At 41.7% G+C, this 15,196-nt stretch overlaps 1 protein-coding gene and 1 long non-coding RNA gene across 11 annotated transcripts in view; one reads left to right on the forward strand and one right to left on the reverse strand.

Annotated features, from left to right (window-relative positions):
• Positions 1 to 282: 282 nt before the first annotated feature.
• The window catches only part of eya4 (EYA transcriptional coactivator and phosphatase 4), a 50,574-nt gene continuing 35,660 nt past the window's right edge, over positions 283 to 15,196 (forward strand). For 8 of the 10 annotated variants that reach the window (XR_013902036.1, XM_026143369.2, XM_026143368.2 and 5 more), the window contains exons 1-2: positions 283 to 632; positions 4,330 to 4,390. Coding sequence is in view for 7 of the 10 variants with exons in the window: in XM_026143369.2 (XP_025999154.1) it covers positions 4,358 to 4,390 (33 nt within the window). In the remaining 3 variants the exon portion in view is untranslated. The remainder of the gene's footprint in view (positions 633 to 4,329; positions 4,391 to 15,196) is intronic. The other 2 variants (XM_080290214.1, XM_080290212.1) reach the window with 2 other exon arrangements.
• LOC145420714 (uncharacterized) lies at positions 5,946 to 6,965 on the reverse strand. Its single transcript, XR_013902037.1, has 2 exons — positions 6,707 to 6,965; positions 5,946 to 6,587 (listed from the first exon to the last, which is right to left on the reverse strand). It is a non-coding gene; the product is annotated as an uncharacterized LOC145420714 (long non-coding RNA).

Genomic DNA, 15,196 nt, shown 5'->3' on the forward strand with positions numbered 1-15,196 from the left:
AGTAAAAAGTCTATATATACTTTTGCTATACAAATTTTTTTCTGAATCCTTTATAATACTGGATTAATGGACTAATTGGAGACCAGATAGATAGATTGATAGCTAGATGTTTTTGCTCCTGTGGGATATATAAAACTGTGAGCACATCATTTGGGCCAAACTATTAATAAGAAATCATTTTGGTCCCCTCCACCCCACCCCACTCTGAACCCCATTACTTCTTTGGACTCTTGCCCGGTAGTATCCGCATGGCAGCTGGACGCATGCGCAGGAGCAATCTTCAATAATGTCCCATGCCTCTGAACTGCCTGGTGCTCAAACTTGGACGCGGACTGAAAATAATGTTGTTTCCCGCGGGGGCGAGCGTTCCGGTCACCGAAAGCGAGCCTCGGGACCCGTGTTTGAGTTTGTAAAATTGTTTTAAGGACTCTGAATAACTCATCGGCTTGTTTTTGGACTCTTGCTGATAATGGCAAGCAGTAGCTGAGTGTTTTGATCCCGGTCAGTGACAGCCTGCAGACGGCAGGGAGAGCTGTGTGGCGATCACGCAGTACTTGATTATGAGCGCTCGCAAGAAGTGAAGAGAATCTGGGAGCTGATTTCTCGCTGGGACGACAATAGGTTTAACACAGGTATGTTTAAACTAGTTTGTATTTTCCCCAGACGGCTGTGGCTTTATTATTAGACACTTAAATTGTAGGTCAGGTGGCAGAAGCGAGAAAACTGTCATAGTTTTGTTGAGTTTGATTAATTCCGATTTAAAAACATTTATATGAAAGAAAAACAACAACAATTCAGTAAAATGTATCAGTAACATTAAAATGAATTATCCTCCATCAAAGAGTGATAGACTCTGTCCAGTTTTCTATAATATTATTATTAATATAAGTCTTTACCTTACGTTATTGTTGTTGTAAGGCCAGTGCATGCCTGTTAATAACGCTGATGTGTTAAGTGTGTGTTCTCCGACTTCATCCCAGCCCCGGAATCACGGCACACCGATAGATTACCTGATATTAAACAAGTGGACAAAAAATAATAATAATAAAGATTTAGTGGTTGCTGTAATTTTTTGCTGAAACATGGCAATAAATGAACAGACAATTACGTCAGATCCTTCCCCGTAAAACTGAATAGTTGTGCAAAAGGGTTTTCTTATTAAAAAGAAAAGAATGATAAAATTACAGTGATTATTTTTGGTGGTTATTGGTCACACATCAGTCTTTAACTGCAGGTCAGTGCGGTCCATCCTTTTTTCCCCTCTCAGTTTGTGGACACGTGAAGGAGTTTAGTCCCCTTGGTGTCCCCTCAGTTCTCAGTCTTCATCCCTCCGCGTGTCCATGGCTTTTTCTCTCCATCTCGGCTCTCATCCCACGTGGAGTTTGTGTTTATATTTGATATGTAGGAAATGGGAATCTTATACCACTGCCGGGCTCTCAGGGCTTGAATGGCCCCCGGCTATTGGCCTGCCTCTAACAACATGACAAGTTACACGCCGACTCAAAATCTGATAGGGGCCTACTGCGCCGTAATCCATACAGATTAGATTTCACATTAAGGGCTCATACTTAAACAACGCGCATTAATGCGCAAGATTTAGAGTGTGGAGAATTTTTGGAAAATTGTAAACTCCTGCACTGGCCTTCTATCTCATTTTACATTACGGCTCGGTCTAAGGATGATAATCCCACCAGAAATGTGAAATATTTAGGATTAAATATTTTGATGCAGCCAAAGGGGATTTTTAGTGGGTGTTGGCGTTTGCTAGTATATTTACATTTTTTGTTTAAATGTTTTTTTGGTTCTTTGTAATATCGGTTAATTAGAGGCCACCTTAAGGCATTAAATAATCCCGTATATAAACTGTATTTAACACGTCACATTTGTTTCTATTTATTCATTTTATTTTTCCTCTAGTGGGAGAACTCTAAGAGTATCCGTTTCATTATCTGGAAACTGTTTTATGTTGTTTAACCCTGACCCGAAACGGGGAGGGCTGCAAAACACACTGTTTTATCCCTTTTAAAATGACCAGAATAAAGAACAGCATCGCACTCTTACATTTTCCAAATCTTTTTTTGTACTTAAAAAAATGAACTCGTATATGCATATCGCATTGTTTATAGAAATGTTGCGTTAGGCCTAAACCTGCCTAGCATAAAATATTTTATTCTGATATGAAGATTTGAGTCTTCATATCAGAATAAAATATTGTATTTTTATTTATTTGTTTATTTTAACTTTTTAGGTTAAAAGCAAATGTAAATATTGACCATTTAAACGTCAGAGGCCTTAGGGGTTTTTTTTGGGGGGGGGGGGGGGGGGAGGGGGGTGTAAACAGTTTAAATTTTGCACAGACTAATCCTTAACTGGTAATCTTGGAAACTGCTCGTGTCATTTAAAGATCGATAGCTGCATATAAGCGATTGCTAAGACAGCGAGGTTAAACTCAAATTTAACATATGATTTTTCCCTGCAGCCACTCCGACCAGCAGCAGTCTGCGGTTTGTTCAACATTCTCCTTCCTTCGGCTTTTATAGCGTGAAATTACCGCGGTGTAGCTATTTGGTCCACTTTCTAACCCTCTGCCGTCCCATATGTGTTTCTTATGTCGCTGTCAATAGCCATAGTGAGAAATATAATTCTCTCTTCTGGGACGCCGAAGGAAATGGCAGGCACTATTGATTCCCTGTTTAGTGTCAGGTAACTGCTGGGTGGGTTTTAGGGCCGTGCAGGGCAGCTGGGGCAGATAGACAGCATCATTTAATAAGAATTAGTTCTGACATTAAAAAAAAAAAAAAGATCCCCTTTTAATCAGTAAAACTCCTTGTGGCTTATTTGTGCTATACTTTAATATAAAAAAAAACAACAACTAAGGAAAACTAAGACAAATGCTCCATTACAAGCATGAAGTAAACTTTGCTCTTTGTGGGTTTACTGCCCATCACGTTTCCGCTAAAGAAGAATAAATCATGAAGGGAAGGGTGAAACCCAGCCAGCTCGAATAGAAGGCTGATTATGTCCTCCACAAAGGTGAGAGAGAGAGGGCGGGAGGGAGGGAGAGGGTGGGGGTTGAGGGAAGCAGGGAGGCTTGGGCACAAATCAATTCACCTGAGAGACGCATTATTGTCTTCGGTTTCAGGCTAGGAGGAGCTGAGCGCTATGAAAAATTAAAAGGATGCCAGTTAGTTTAAAGGATCGAGCCAGAAAACTCCACAGTGCACACACATGCAAACACACTCGGCAACAAAACACTGCGCAGACTGAAGAACAACTTGGAGTGCCCCAATTTTGTGCTCATACCTGTCCATATTTTGGGAAAAACATTTTAGACCCTGATCAGTCTTTGTGGTAAAAGTAAACAAATCCCTTGTATCTGTCTTTTAGAAAGAGCAACACACTTGTATGCACATTGTAGTATTCACGATTACAGTCAAAAAGTGTTACAGTAAAATAAAAAGTGTATTTTGATGGAGAACTTGAGATAGGTACAGTTAGTGGCACTCTTTACCACATTGCTGGGAACAACAGATCTAATGACGGGGAGGACCTTTGTGTTTGCAGGTTGTGTGTGTGTGTTTTTGCAGCTTATTCTTTTTTCTGACGCCTTTTGCGCAACATACCAGAAAGGAGCCATTCAGTGTCACCCTGTTGGGATAATGGCACCTTTTTCCATTGTTTTGTTTTGTTTTTTTGCAGTCCTTTGTTGCCGCGTCACTCCGTGCATGACAGTAGCGACAACAAGACGAGGACGCATTGTAGCTTCTGTCCTCATCTGGCTGATCGCAACGCCTCATCTTCGCTTAACTTGTAGACAATCACCTCAGGCTTCTCCGAACTCCTCCGCCAACCTGTCTCCTGTCTAGTATTAATAGGGTCACTCACTATCTTCGTGCGCTAGCCAGCCACTGTGTCTGTGGTCCAGAGGCAGCCAAGCGGCCCTATCACTTACACTTCTCCATTTTCATTGTTGATATTTACTTCTGCAATTATCTCTCCACTTCACCCTCGGCTGAAGATGATATGCTGAAGTTAACGCTGTCGCTTCCCTCCTTCGCTCTCCTGTTGCTCACACATAAACGCAGTGACTGAAGGGCTAACCGACAGATGCACACACACGTACAAAGTAACTTAAATGCTGAACCGTGCGCGATTTCATTCAAGATATAAGCCATGAAACTCCCAGAAAAGTGGTTTGTTTTTGCTGGGATTTTGGTGGAAAACATCTCAGTCTATCAGATGATCTTGTTTACTTTTAAGTAAACAAAGCGTCACTTTTAGGCTTCTGACATCTATTTTATTTCCCTATTTTCTTTTTTGGCTTTCAAGTGTGTGGCAGATCAAAGCCAGAGGAGCCATGGAGGCCTCACAGGACCTCAGCGAACAGATGGTGAGTTAAAGGCTACTGTATGTAAGTGTGTGTGGCTGAGCGAGTAAGTATACCTTGTATCGGCCACACAAGTGTGAGGAATGGGTGCATTAGAGACATACATTGTGTGTGTGTGTGTGTGTGTGTCCAGGCTAATACACAGCAGCTGTGTTTCAGTGAGCGTACAGTAACCATATGGCACCAGTCAGAGTGAATGAGACTTCAGGAGAAACAATGTTGGGCATAGATGTCAATTTAACAATCATGTGTGTGAATTTTGTGAGCCGAAGTGTGTAACGCAATTCAAATCACTCATTAAATTGAAAAAGGAGGTAATTTTTATCTTTATCTTTTACATTTCAGTCACACACTGACACAGACACACAAACGCACACACACACACACACACCACACTTGAGCCCGAGGGTTTGTGAGCGTCCCAGGACAGCGGGCCATCTCTGCGTCACGTCAGCGCAGCGTCCCAGTTCTGCTTGTTTAAAGATCAGGCCGTATTGTTGGGAAAATGATTTTGGCGGCGAGCGAGGGCCACTCGCATTTCAAAGTCGTTAGTCAGCCACCAGAACAGGTGTAATTTCATCTTCTTCTCCTCCTCCATGAAGCAGCGTTCTCTCTCCCTCCCTCTCTCTGACCTGCCAGCCTCGACAGTAATAATAGCGCAAAGTGGGACAGAGCCCACGAAGTATGTTGTTTTTTTTTTCCCCCCCGACTTTTTGTGCTGCTCTGTTAGCCTCACTTCAGGTTGGATTACAGGCGGACCCCAGCGGAGTACATGTCACTCATACATAAAATGCACGCGCACACACGCACAGACACGCACACTAAAGAACACAAAAACACAGAAATAAAGAGAGAACAGAGAAAAACATCCATCTTGTCTTGCCGCTATCGCGACATCAAATATTGATGTGCATATTCCACAGTTACTTCACCTACTTTAAATAGGGCAGTGATATCATCTATAAGTGAATTTGAGCTGCGGCTCAAAGACATTGATTAATTGTTCGTGTTGGAAATGAGATATCGGAGCAAGGACAGAGATTTTTATTAGTTCGATGGTTTTATAGGCTCAGATTTGTGACTTCTAAAATGTTCAGGCTCAGCATTTTCTGTAAAGGGGCCAAAGCTTACTTTGTAACTTGGACAACCGGAGAATTCAGGTGTGTTGGTATTTAGGAAACTCGGTATATGGTTTTCACATGTGGACATAGCTAAAATCAATACAGGTCAATATAATAGCCCTGCACTAACACTACTTTCAGTTATTGGAAAAATTGAGTGATATTTGGGGTCATTAGTTCCAGTTCTAACACCCGACAGTATGCTGTAACTGTACTTAAGGACTGAGACTGAATTACTATAAGGTGGCCACTGTTTTCAGATATATGGCTAAACTTTGAACTGCAGTCTAATTTCAAAGGTTTATCAAAAAGATAAAGAAAACTGCAGTTTCATCTGAAACTGTTAAAACAGCTGACATATGCCATTTTTTCCTTTTAAAAACGGTTCAAAATATGTCAACCTCAAATACATTCAACCTCTTTTTCAAGGCTTTAAATGGAAATTTAATTTGCAGCTTTGCTCGTATTGTTTCAGTCTGATTACAGCTGAACCTTTAAACCTTTGATTCTAAGTATGAATGACAGCTTTAACATCTGACTGAACATTTTAAATTATAAACTTATCCTATACTTGTAAAAAAATTTTCAAGCTTTCCTTTTGGTTTTAGTCTTTAAACTGAAATTGGCTAATTCTTTCCCCGCACTCCTTCATTGAAATAGGCGTGTCTCGGGTGACTAAGAAAACAACTCAGACCTCACACACAAGGTTTCGGGGAGTTGTCTGTTGATATTTAATACCCCCACTCCTCCTCTTTACCCTTTAAAGTACCCTTACTTCCTCCACCCCGCCCTTTTCCCACCACATCCATCGCACGTCATCTGGGTTATGGTCAGGCGTCCTCTCTGGCCGCCTGCCTGTCGAGAGCCAGCCTGCCGTCTGGGGTCCTCTGGGAGCGCTGGAAAGGAGCCTGAGATGGCGCTTGCAATGGTTCGCTCCGAAGCGCTGCTTACAGCTTCTTGAGGTGTTTCGCTTCACCTGTTGTCGCATATTTTGTTTCGCTTTGGAGAAAAGCTGTTGTTTTTAGGTGATGCTCTGTGAGATGATGTCGACGAATACAACGATTTGTATTTGAATTCAGCTGTGAACATTAAGGAGATTGGATTGACAGATCAGCGTCAGTCATTCAGTGCACACACAGAAAACAGAAAACGCATGCAAACTCCACACACAGTCTCAAGAGCTCCTGATCCAACAGACCTCCGATTGAAGTCTCCAGTCTTTGGCTTGGTGGAGGTGGAAGCAGTGAGAGATGGGGGAGCAGGAGCATTTGTTGACCCCAGGGAGCTTTGCAGGATTTAAAATGTTGAGCCACCTGAAGGGAAAAAAAGTAAGAGAGATGGAGAAGAAAGAAAAAGCGTCTGAAACATGAGGGGAAAGGGTTCTTTTAGCTTTAGCCTTTTCCTCTGGTGCACTGGGAGAGGCCCCTAGTATGGCAGCTGTCCTAGTGTGTGTGCATGTGCGTGAGACACAGAGCGAGAGACCAAGTAGGAGAAGGAAAGGGGTCAGGTTGCACCCCTCTTTCACCCCTACAACCCCATACAGACACATTCACACAAACTTACATGCAGCAGCAGTAGCTTAATATGACTACAGCCCAACCCTGATTGCTAAGATTGCACTGGCGTCATAGATGGCCGTTTCAAAATCTGCCCGGCAACGGGACAGATCACTGAAGTGTAGAGTGTAACAGCTACCCCACTGGCATCCCTCTGGTAGGCTGGCATCCTAGCTGGGGCACCGAGGGGCACTTCAATTTCAGCTTGGTGTACAGTGCTTCTCGTAAGATTTATGTGTAGCTGACAGCTGAGTGTTGCTGAGTGAGTCTTCTCTCTCTGTGCAAGAAACGCTGCAGATTATTTTGATCAGCACAGGAGAAGGCAGAGGAGTAGGGAGAGCAGGATATGAAATATGGCATGCACAATGTAGACAATAAATGCTAAATGATATTAAACTGCATGCAGTTGCAGAGAAACCGTGACAAGAAAACCAAGCAAATGAGAGCAGATTTAGAAAATCATAGCATAATAGCAGGAGTTATGATAGTTTTAAGATTGCATGCAGAAGAATGCTCAGAATTTCAATATGTACATATATTTAATTAAAGGAATGCCTTTCAAGGACCGACAAACTCTGAGCCTCCATCCCAAAGTTTATATTAATGTAGTATTCAGGTTGACTAAACATTATATTGTTAAAGCTACAAACTTTAGCATGAGCCCAATATGGTAAGTGCTTACAATTTTAGCGGGAAATGCTAGTTTTTGGCCAATGAGTTAAATTGGGCTTACCATGGCAACACCGTTTGATCTAAATGGTGCGTGTGGGGGGGAAAAATTCACTGAAAAGTGTGTTAAACAGTTGGACACATGTTTCATCTCTAAAGGACTTCTTTCCCCAGTCACTAAATCACCCATCAGCACCTGAACCGCTAAATAAGCTAAACCTGTTGTTGCACTGGTGCAACAATGGATAAGACTCACAACAGATTCCCAACAGCTCCACCCATGTGGCGATGCATAGTTGCGCGTTACTGTAATAAAGATGTAGGGAAGTGCACAGCACAGTGTTTTTCCTTGGCTTAGTGCATCCATAACATGAATCGTCCTGGTGCTGCACATTGTTATTATTTAAGATGTGTGAAACAACCAAAACATCTGTCTTTTGCCAAAAGCCCTTCAGTCCATGCTTTGGTACAGATAATTTATAACTCGTATATGAGAATAGAGTGAGAGTCTGTCTGGCCAGAGAAAGGCAGCTAGGTGTGAGGTCAGCGGGTCACAGACAGTCCCTGAGCCACTCAAAGCCTGACAGAGTCAAAGCCCCCAAAACAGACTGGAGAATCCATCTAGAAGCCAGAGCAAGTGGCGTGGGTTTTCTAGAAGAACACACCAGACAGGAAACCACATGATATGTGTGCTTTAGTGTCTGGTGTGTGAGAGTACGAGTGTGTAGGTGTTTCTTTCTCTGTTATACGCATATACTCTCTGTGGTGTGGGTTGGCTGAGGTCATCTGAGTGGAGACTGTCTAATACTGTGGCCATGCTTGTTTAATGGAAGTCAATCAGGGCTATGTATTTCTTGCCAAGACTCATCACTTTATTGATTACTCTGAGACTTCTCAAGAAAATCCCTATATTGCCAGATGTGACATTTTAACATAGTTGGTTATTATTTCTTTCTTTTCTTTTTTTTGTAACTGACGTGCTGAACTGATGCTTTGAATTTGCTCCGTAAAGATAAAACACGTTTAAAATGTAAAAGCATAACCCCAAGAAGAAGTCATTATTAAAATAGTAAAACATTTTCTTCTTTGTTTGCAGTAACTTCCATAAATAGAGCCGTCGATATAGCCCACCTTTTGTTCGGCCCCAACTTCTGGCTAATGCTCATCTGCCATTGGTTCCAAAAAGAGGAGCATATTTCCTCATTTTGCTGGGAAGGAAATGAAATTGCAACAATTGTGCTTTGGTAACGGAGGAACCTTCTGCCTCGCCTGCCGCAAGAACTTCCTCTGTTGCTCTGCTGGGAGATTGGATTTCTTTCTCTGCAGCAGCGCAGAATCAGAGAGGTGGGAGAGAGGGGTCGGCGAGGCTGTGACCTGTGTCTCTGTGCTGACTTGACTATTGCTACAACTAATGGCTGTTTTCATTATCTGCCACTTTGTTTCTTGTTTTAAGCAGAGATTAATGCCTTATATTATTAGTGTTCATAGTCATGAGCATGGCCAAGTCACATATTTTAAAAAATCCATTTAAAACCAAAAGATCTTCAGTTTTTCATCGAATCTGACAGTTTGGAATTGGAATTTTGCACTTGTGTGCAATTCATGCTTTCCTGTCTCTTAAGAGTATTCCTTCCTGAATACATTAAAATAATATTGATATTAATTTCTTACATGTTTGTGCTTTGTATTTGGTGCTGGTGTTAGCCTAAAGTTCTGCATGGAGTAGAACAATGACTGGATACACTGAAAGTAAAAAAATTATTTATTAATCTTAATATTCATGAAAGACTTTTTGGTTTTGGTTTTTTGCGACCACATCTGAACTGCATCATTGCAGCAGTGATATCCAAAGAGAAAAATGAAGTCTTTTTTTTTGTTGTTGTTGTTGTTTTTGGTTTTGTCGTGTTTTTCTTCTTCTTCTTCTTCTTCTTCTTCTTCTTCTTCTTCTTCTTCTTCTTCTTCTTCTTCCTTTTTTTTTTTTTTTTTTTTTTGCTCCATGTCCTTGATTTTTTTTTTTCCTTTTCTTCGATCTGTCTGACTGACTGTCTGTCCCACCTTCTCTTTCCCCGCCGGCCTTCCCGCCTCTTCGTCTCTCTCTGTGTCTCTCTGGCTACAGAGTGATGATTCAGGCCCTATTGTGAAGTCAGCAATCCGATACAGAGCAAGCCCAAGAGCGAGGGTGGGGGGGGAGGGAGGAGGGGGTGGATGGAAGGATAGAGAGAGGGAGAGAGCGGGGGGGGGGGGGGGGGGGGATGAGAAACAGGATTATGGGTGTTCTCGTAGCGGCGCCCGTGCTATTGCGAGCCCTAGGCGGTTTGGCACCCTTACCTGTCCTCTTCTTTACCTGTTGCTCTCATTCTCCAAGTTCACTCTGTAGTCTACGTGTCTCTCCTTCTTTGTTTTCCTTTATCTTTATCCTCCTCACACCCACCGAACTCCTCACTGACCTTTTTTTCTTTTTTCTTTTTTTTAAGCTCCTTGACCATCTTTTTTTTTTTTTTTTTTTTTTACACTTACATACTCTCTCTCCCCTCAATCTGTCTTCCTTTTTTGTAGACATCTGGTATTGTGAGTGATTTTATTAGGAAGTTGATATGAAGTGTTTCGAGGCCTGGTATGATGGAACAGCTTGCCACTTCTGAGACATTTAACTCCTGTTCGCTCTCCGTGGTGCATAGGCCAGCCGTAACTTCTAATAATCAGCCGCATAAAGAATCCACGAGCAGATGGTGTTTGCATGTGTGGGTGTGTGCGAGAGAGACCATACCTTTCTCTGCACTGAAAGTCTCTCCTTGTGTCCCTTTTTTTTTTTTTAAGGATATCTACCTTATGTTGTACCTCTCGCATGCATGCACACTGTGATGTCATGAGCAGCATTATTTAACAGGCAGCTGGGAGGCCATTCATCATTTAATTAAAAGCGTCTGAAAGGGATCTGAGGCCTAATGAGATTAGCTTTAATTATTGATGCCGCTGCTGCTGCTGCCCCACACACACACCACCTCCAGTGATGACCACCACAGATATTTAGACCGTCTAGTCTTTCAGCCTTAACACAAGTAGTTGCATGCACATTTTTTTTGCTTTTCAGTTCTTTTCTTCCCTACCTGATGTCTTCCCAGACCCACGCACATCCCATTGATATTTGTTTCCCTTTGGGATGTCAAGGTGCTTTGGAGGGGGGGGGCTACGGTATGAAGACCAAGCAGGGGGTGCGGTAGCTGTGGTCAGGTTGGCGATGGGGGTGTTGCTTGAGGCTGGTGTTGAGTTTCTTTAGGTCTCGCACACCAGCAGAGAACTTGCTGCTTTATTTTTTTCCCCTTAGTTTCATCGCTTTCATACATATCAGTGGATTTATTTTGGATCCATTCTGTTAAGTCCTTGGTTTTCATACTGTAGCCTGGGCAGAAGGTAATATTTTGTATGGCTTGTGATAACAACTTACTTCATGTCACACTATGAAACATTAGTATAGAACCAGACCCAGACAGCATTTTCTTCCACTCTGGCTGTAGCTTATCATAGCAGGCCAAACCTTTTTAACTTTAACAAGGATCTGGTGTCGCCTTTATTAATCGTTGAAGAACACTATTAGGTACACCTTGCTAGTGTCAGGTTGGACCACCAAATGTTTTCAGGATGGCCATAATTCCTCATGAAATAGATTCAAAAAGGTGTTGGAAACATTTCTCAGAGATTTACGTCATGTTGATATGAGAGCATCAAACAATTGCTGCAGATTTATCAACCTCACATCCATGATGTGATTCTCCTGTTCTTCCACATCCCAAAGGCGCTCTATTGGATTGCGATCCGGTGACTGTGGAGGCCATTTGAGTGCAGTGAACTCAATGTCATGTTCAAGAAATGAATTTGAAATTCTTTGAACTTTGTGACGTGGTGTGTTATCCTGCTGCAAGTAGCCATGAGAAGATGGGTACACTGTAGTTATAAAGAGAGCAAAAATAACAGTCAGCTAAAATATCAGCTAGGCTGTGATCATGCTCAGTTGGTACTAGAAGGCTCAGTGTGCTAAGAAAATATCCCCCACACTATTACACCAGCACCACCCTGAACTTCTGGTACAAGACAGGATGGATCCATGCTTTCACGTTGTGTACCCCAAATTCTGAGCCTAACATCCGAACGTTGCAGCAGAAAATGAGATTCATCAGACCGGGCAAAGTTTTTCTAATCTTCAGTTGTCCAATTTTCATGAGCCAGTGTGAAAAGTAGGCTCCGTTTCCTGTTCTTTGCTGTCAGGAGTGGGGTCTTTTATTACTGTAGTCTATCTGCTTTATCATGTTGTCCATTCACAGATGTTTTTATGCATGGTTGTAATGACTAGTTAAGTTCCAAGGCATTCTCCTCTGACCTCTGGCATCAACAAGACATTTTCACCCGAACATCTGTAACTCACTGGATATTTTCTCTTTATTGGGCCATTCTCAGTAAAGCCTCGGGATGGTTGTCCCGGTTCGACCAAGTCTAGATGACTTGGGCCGCAATCACATGTTGTTCAGATAATAAAAACTCCGAAGACCTCTGCCCTTTAAAAACCTCTTTTTATTTTCTGTTTAAAATGTAATTTATAATTAAAATTCAATCTATCTGTCCAAGGTCATGACGCGAGAGAAAGGATCACCAGTATGTTTAAATAGAACACCATTAAAAAAATGTAAAAGTGGAATATTGGCCAGGTAAAATGGTTCCAAGTTAGGCAGATTGCTTGATCAAGGCTTTTAGAACAGCTTATAACACCACGGTCCAGAAAAGTCTTCTCACTTACTTTTAAGCTTAATCTGTGAAAACTCATATTCCTTCTCTTTCACCTCAAGGCTTTTACATTCATATCACACTTCCCAGGAGTTTCATATATTGTAGTCATAATTTTTACGACTGCATCGTGGGGTCTAAACCAGCGATTTATGGGGATAAAGCTAATGCAGGTGGGGAAAAGATGACAAAAGAAAAATTATTGCATGAAAATTACTTATATTACCTTGCATGCAGGGAAATTTGCAAATTAGTTTGCCATTGTGCTGAATTTTCTTTTAATAAAATTTAACATTGGTCCTTTAAACAGCATACTAAATCGCAATGCAGCGCAGATATGGGAGTCACTTAATGACGCATACGTTATGTTGTCATTTAGATCAATTAAGGGTCACTGATTAATCATTATGTCTGAAAAAGGTTAACCAACAGTCGATTAAATAGCATTTTAAATTATACTGATCCTTCCAGTTCATTGTCCACTCATCTGACCTACTGTCAGACTTTCAAGAACTTCATATTAAGGTGTTTGTTCTGGAGTGTGGTTCTATACCACTAAGTAGTTGAGTGATGTGCTCAGTATGTGTGTGTGTCCGTGCACGCAGTCAGCCATGGAGTGGTTTAAGTTTCTCCCAGTTGTTTTTTTAATCACTCTCATCAGATTAGCTGAGCAGGGCCAGTTGAGGCCAAACGCACTATTAACAACCCAGAACCAGTGTACACACACACACACACACACACACACACACACACACACACACACACATCCATCACTGACTTTTCATTTGTCTCCACTGAGTAAAGCTGCATTAAATCGTGTCTGTGATCCGTCACTCCCTTAGACAATGAGGAGCCAATTTAAATAGGCGACATGAAGACCACCAGCACGGTGAGCAGCATGGAGATTGGTCTGTTCCCCTCTGTAGCTCTTCCTCCCCCAAACACGTGGATTTACTACCGCAGTTCGACTGAAGAAAAACAAACGCTTGGGACTTCAGGATTAGTAAGATGCACTAATGATATCTGCGGTTTTGCTTAAACATAAACGCCCAGAATTTATACTGTGATAAGACTTAAATGGAAAAAGAAAAACAGTTTTACTGTAAAAGTGTGACTTTTATCAGCGAGCCGAATGGAACAAAAACTAGATCCACGAGGCGGGCGATAGTCATTGATTCCTTGTAGGCAGCCCACTTAGCCTTTAGTGGCTCATTCTGACCTTTGTCAGCAAGCTTGTTAGAAAGAAGAAATAATAAAAATAAAAAAACAACTTGTTTTTTATGTATTTTTATATTTTAAAAAAGTCCCAGTTTACCTTTGGAGACGCTGATAACAGAACAGCTTAGAACACAGTATTGTGCAACATTTTGCTGGCTTCATTTTTATTTGTATTTAACTGTTTATATTTTTAAATGTCTTTAATTGATTAGCATAATGTAGCTACTGCTTGTTGTAACAATAACTATTTATTTGGTGAAATCTTTCACTGCGATTAGTTATGCTGTCCAACTTCATCATATTAGTACAAATATATTCTCCTGGCATGGTTTGCTGAAGACATCGCAAGTCACTCGGTGTTGTGAGTTAGGCTCTCTTTCTATGTAGTAAAAGTTGTGAACATCACCAGGCTGGCAAATTTATGTAAGCATGGCCAGGTGAAGCGAAGTATACCTGGCTAGAAAGACATGGAGGGAGAGAGAGTGAGAGAGGTTTTCGGAGAGTACCTATTTCACCCAAACACCTCCTCCTTCTCCCTGCTCCACAAACTGTTCTCTCCTTTCACTCCCTCACTTTTTTCCCCTCCTTTATAGCTTCCTACTACACCTGAAAAAGGGGCATTTTTGGAGGCATAAAGAGAGGGATAGATTTACACCTCCCCAGGCTTGGGGAACTGTGGGGTGTAGGAGGAGGGAGGGCTGGAGGGTGGAGGCTCGGCACAATGTATTTTACATGAAAGGAAGGGGATAGAGTTACCATCCCGATAACCACTCATACAAACGTGGAGAGCAGAGAGCTTTGAGCAGGGGACAGGTAAACGGGTGACTCTGTGTGTGTGCATATGCGTGCACGAGGGGAAAATGCAGAGTATAGATCGAGATGAAGCTTGTGTTTGTGTGGTGAGCAACATTCTTCATGAATGTTTTGTGGTCGACACACCAGCCGATGGCGCAGGCAGGGATGGTTGGGTGATCGTGTTGCACAGGTGTATGCGTGCATGCCCGTGTTTGTGCGCGTGTGCAACGACTGTCCCTCTGTGTCCCATTAACTACACAACTAAAGACTACACAGCTACATTCTTTTTCTGATCCTGATGTTTTTTTAGCCTTTTTAAATGCAATTAAATTAAAACTATAGGATTTATTTAATACAGAAAAACATTTAGTGTCCATTTACATTTACAGTTTTCAAGTTTTAGGATTATCATCAGTAACTATTTAGAGCAGTTGTGACTATTTTTTTTTTCACCCTTTTTAGAATTTTATCCAAATCATATAATCAGGCATATGAAAAAGAAGAAGAAAAAAGTCCATAATTAAGCTGGTCACCCCTCTGTAATAGATTCCTTGGGTCTGGCTCTTTCAGATTAAAAGGAGGGTGTTTTTATTTAGTTTTTTTCTCCATTGTTGCTAGCTGCTCACTCACAGCACCACCTGGATCATTGTGTTTTTAACTAAAATGTCCTGTAA

Source organism: Astatotilapia calliptera, chromosome 15 (genome assembly GCF_964374335.1).
Source record: "Astatotilapia calliptera chromosome 15, fAstCal68.1, whole genome shotgun sequence".
Lineage (NCBI taxonomy): Eukaryota > Metazoa > Chordata > Actinopteri > Cichliformes > Cichlidae > Astatotilapia > Astatotilapia calliptera.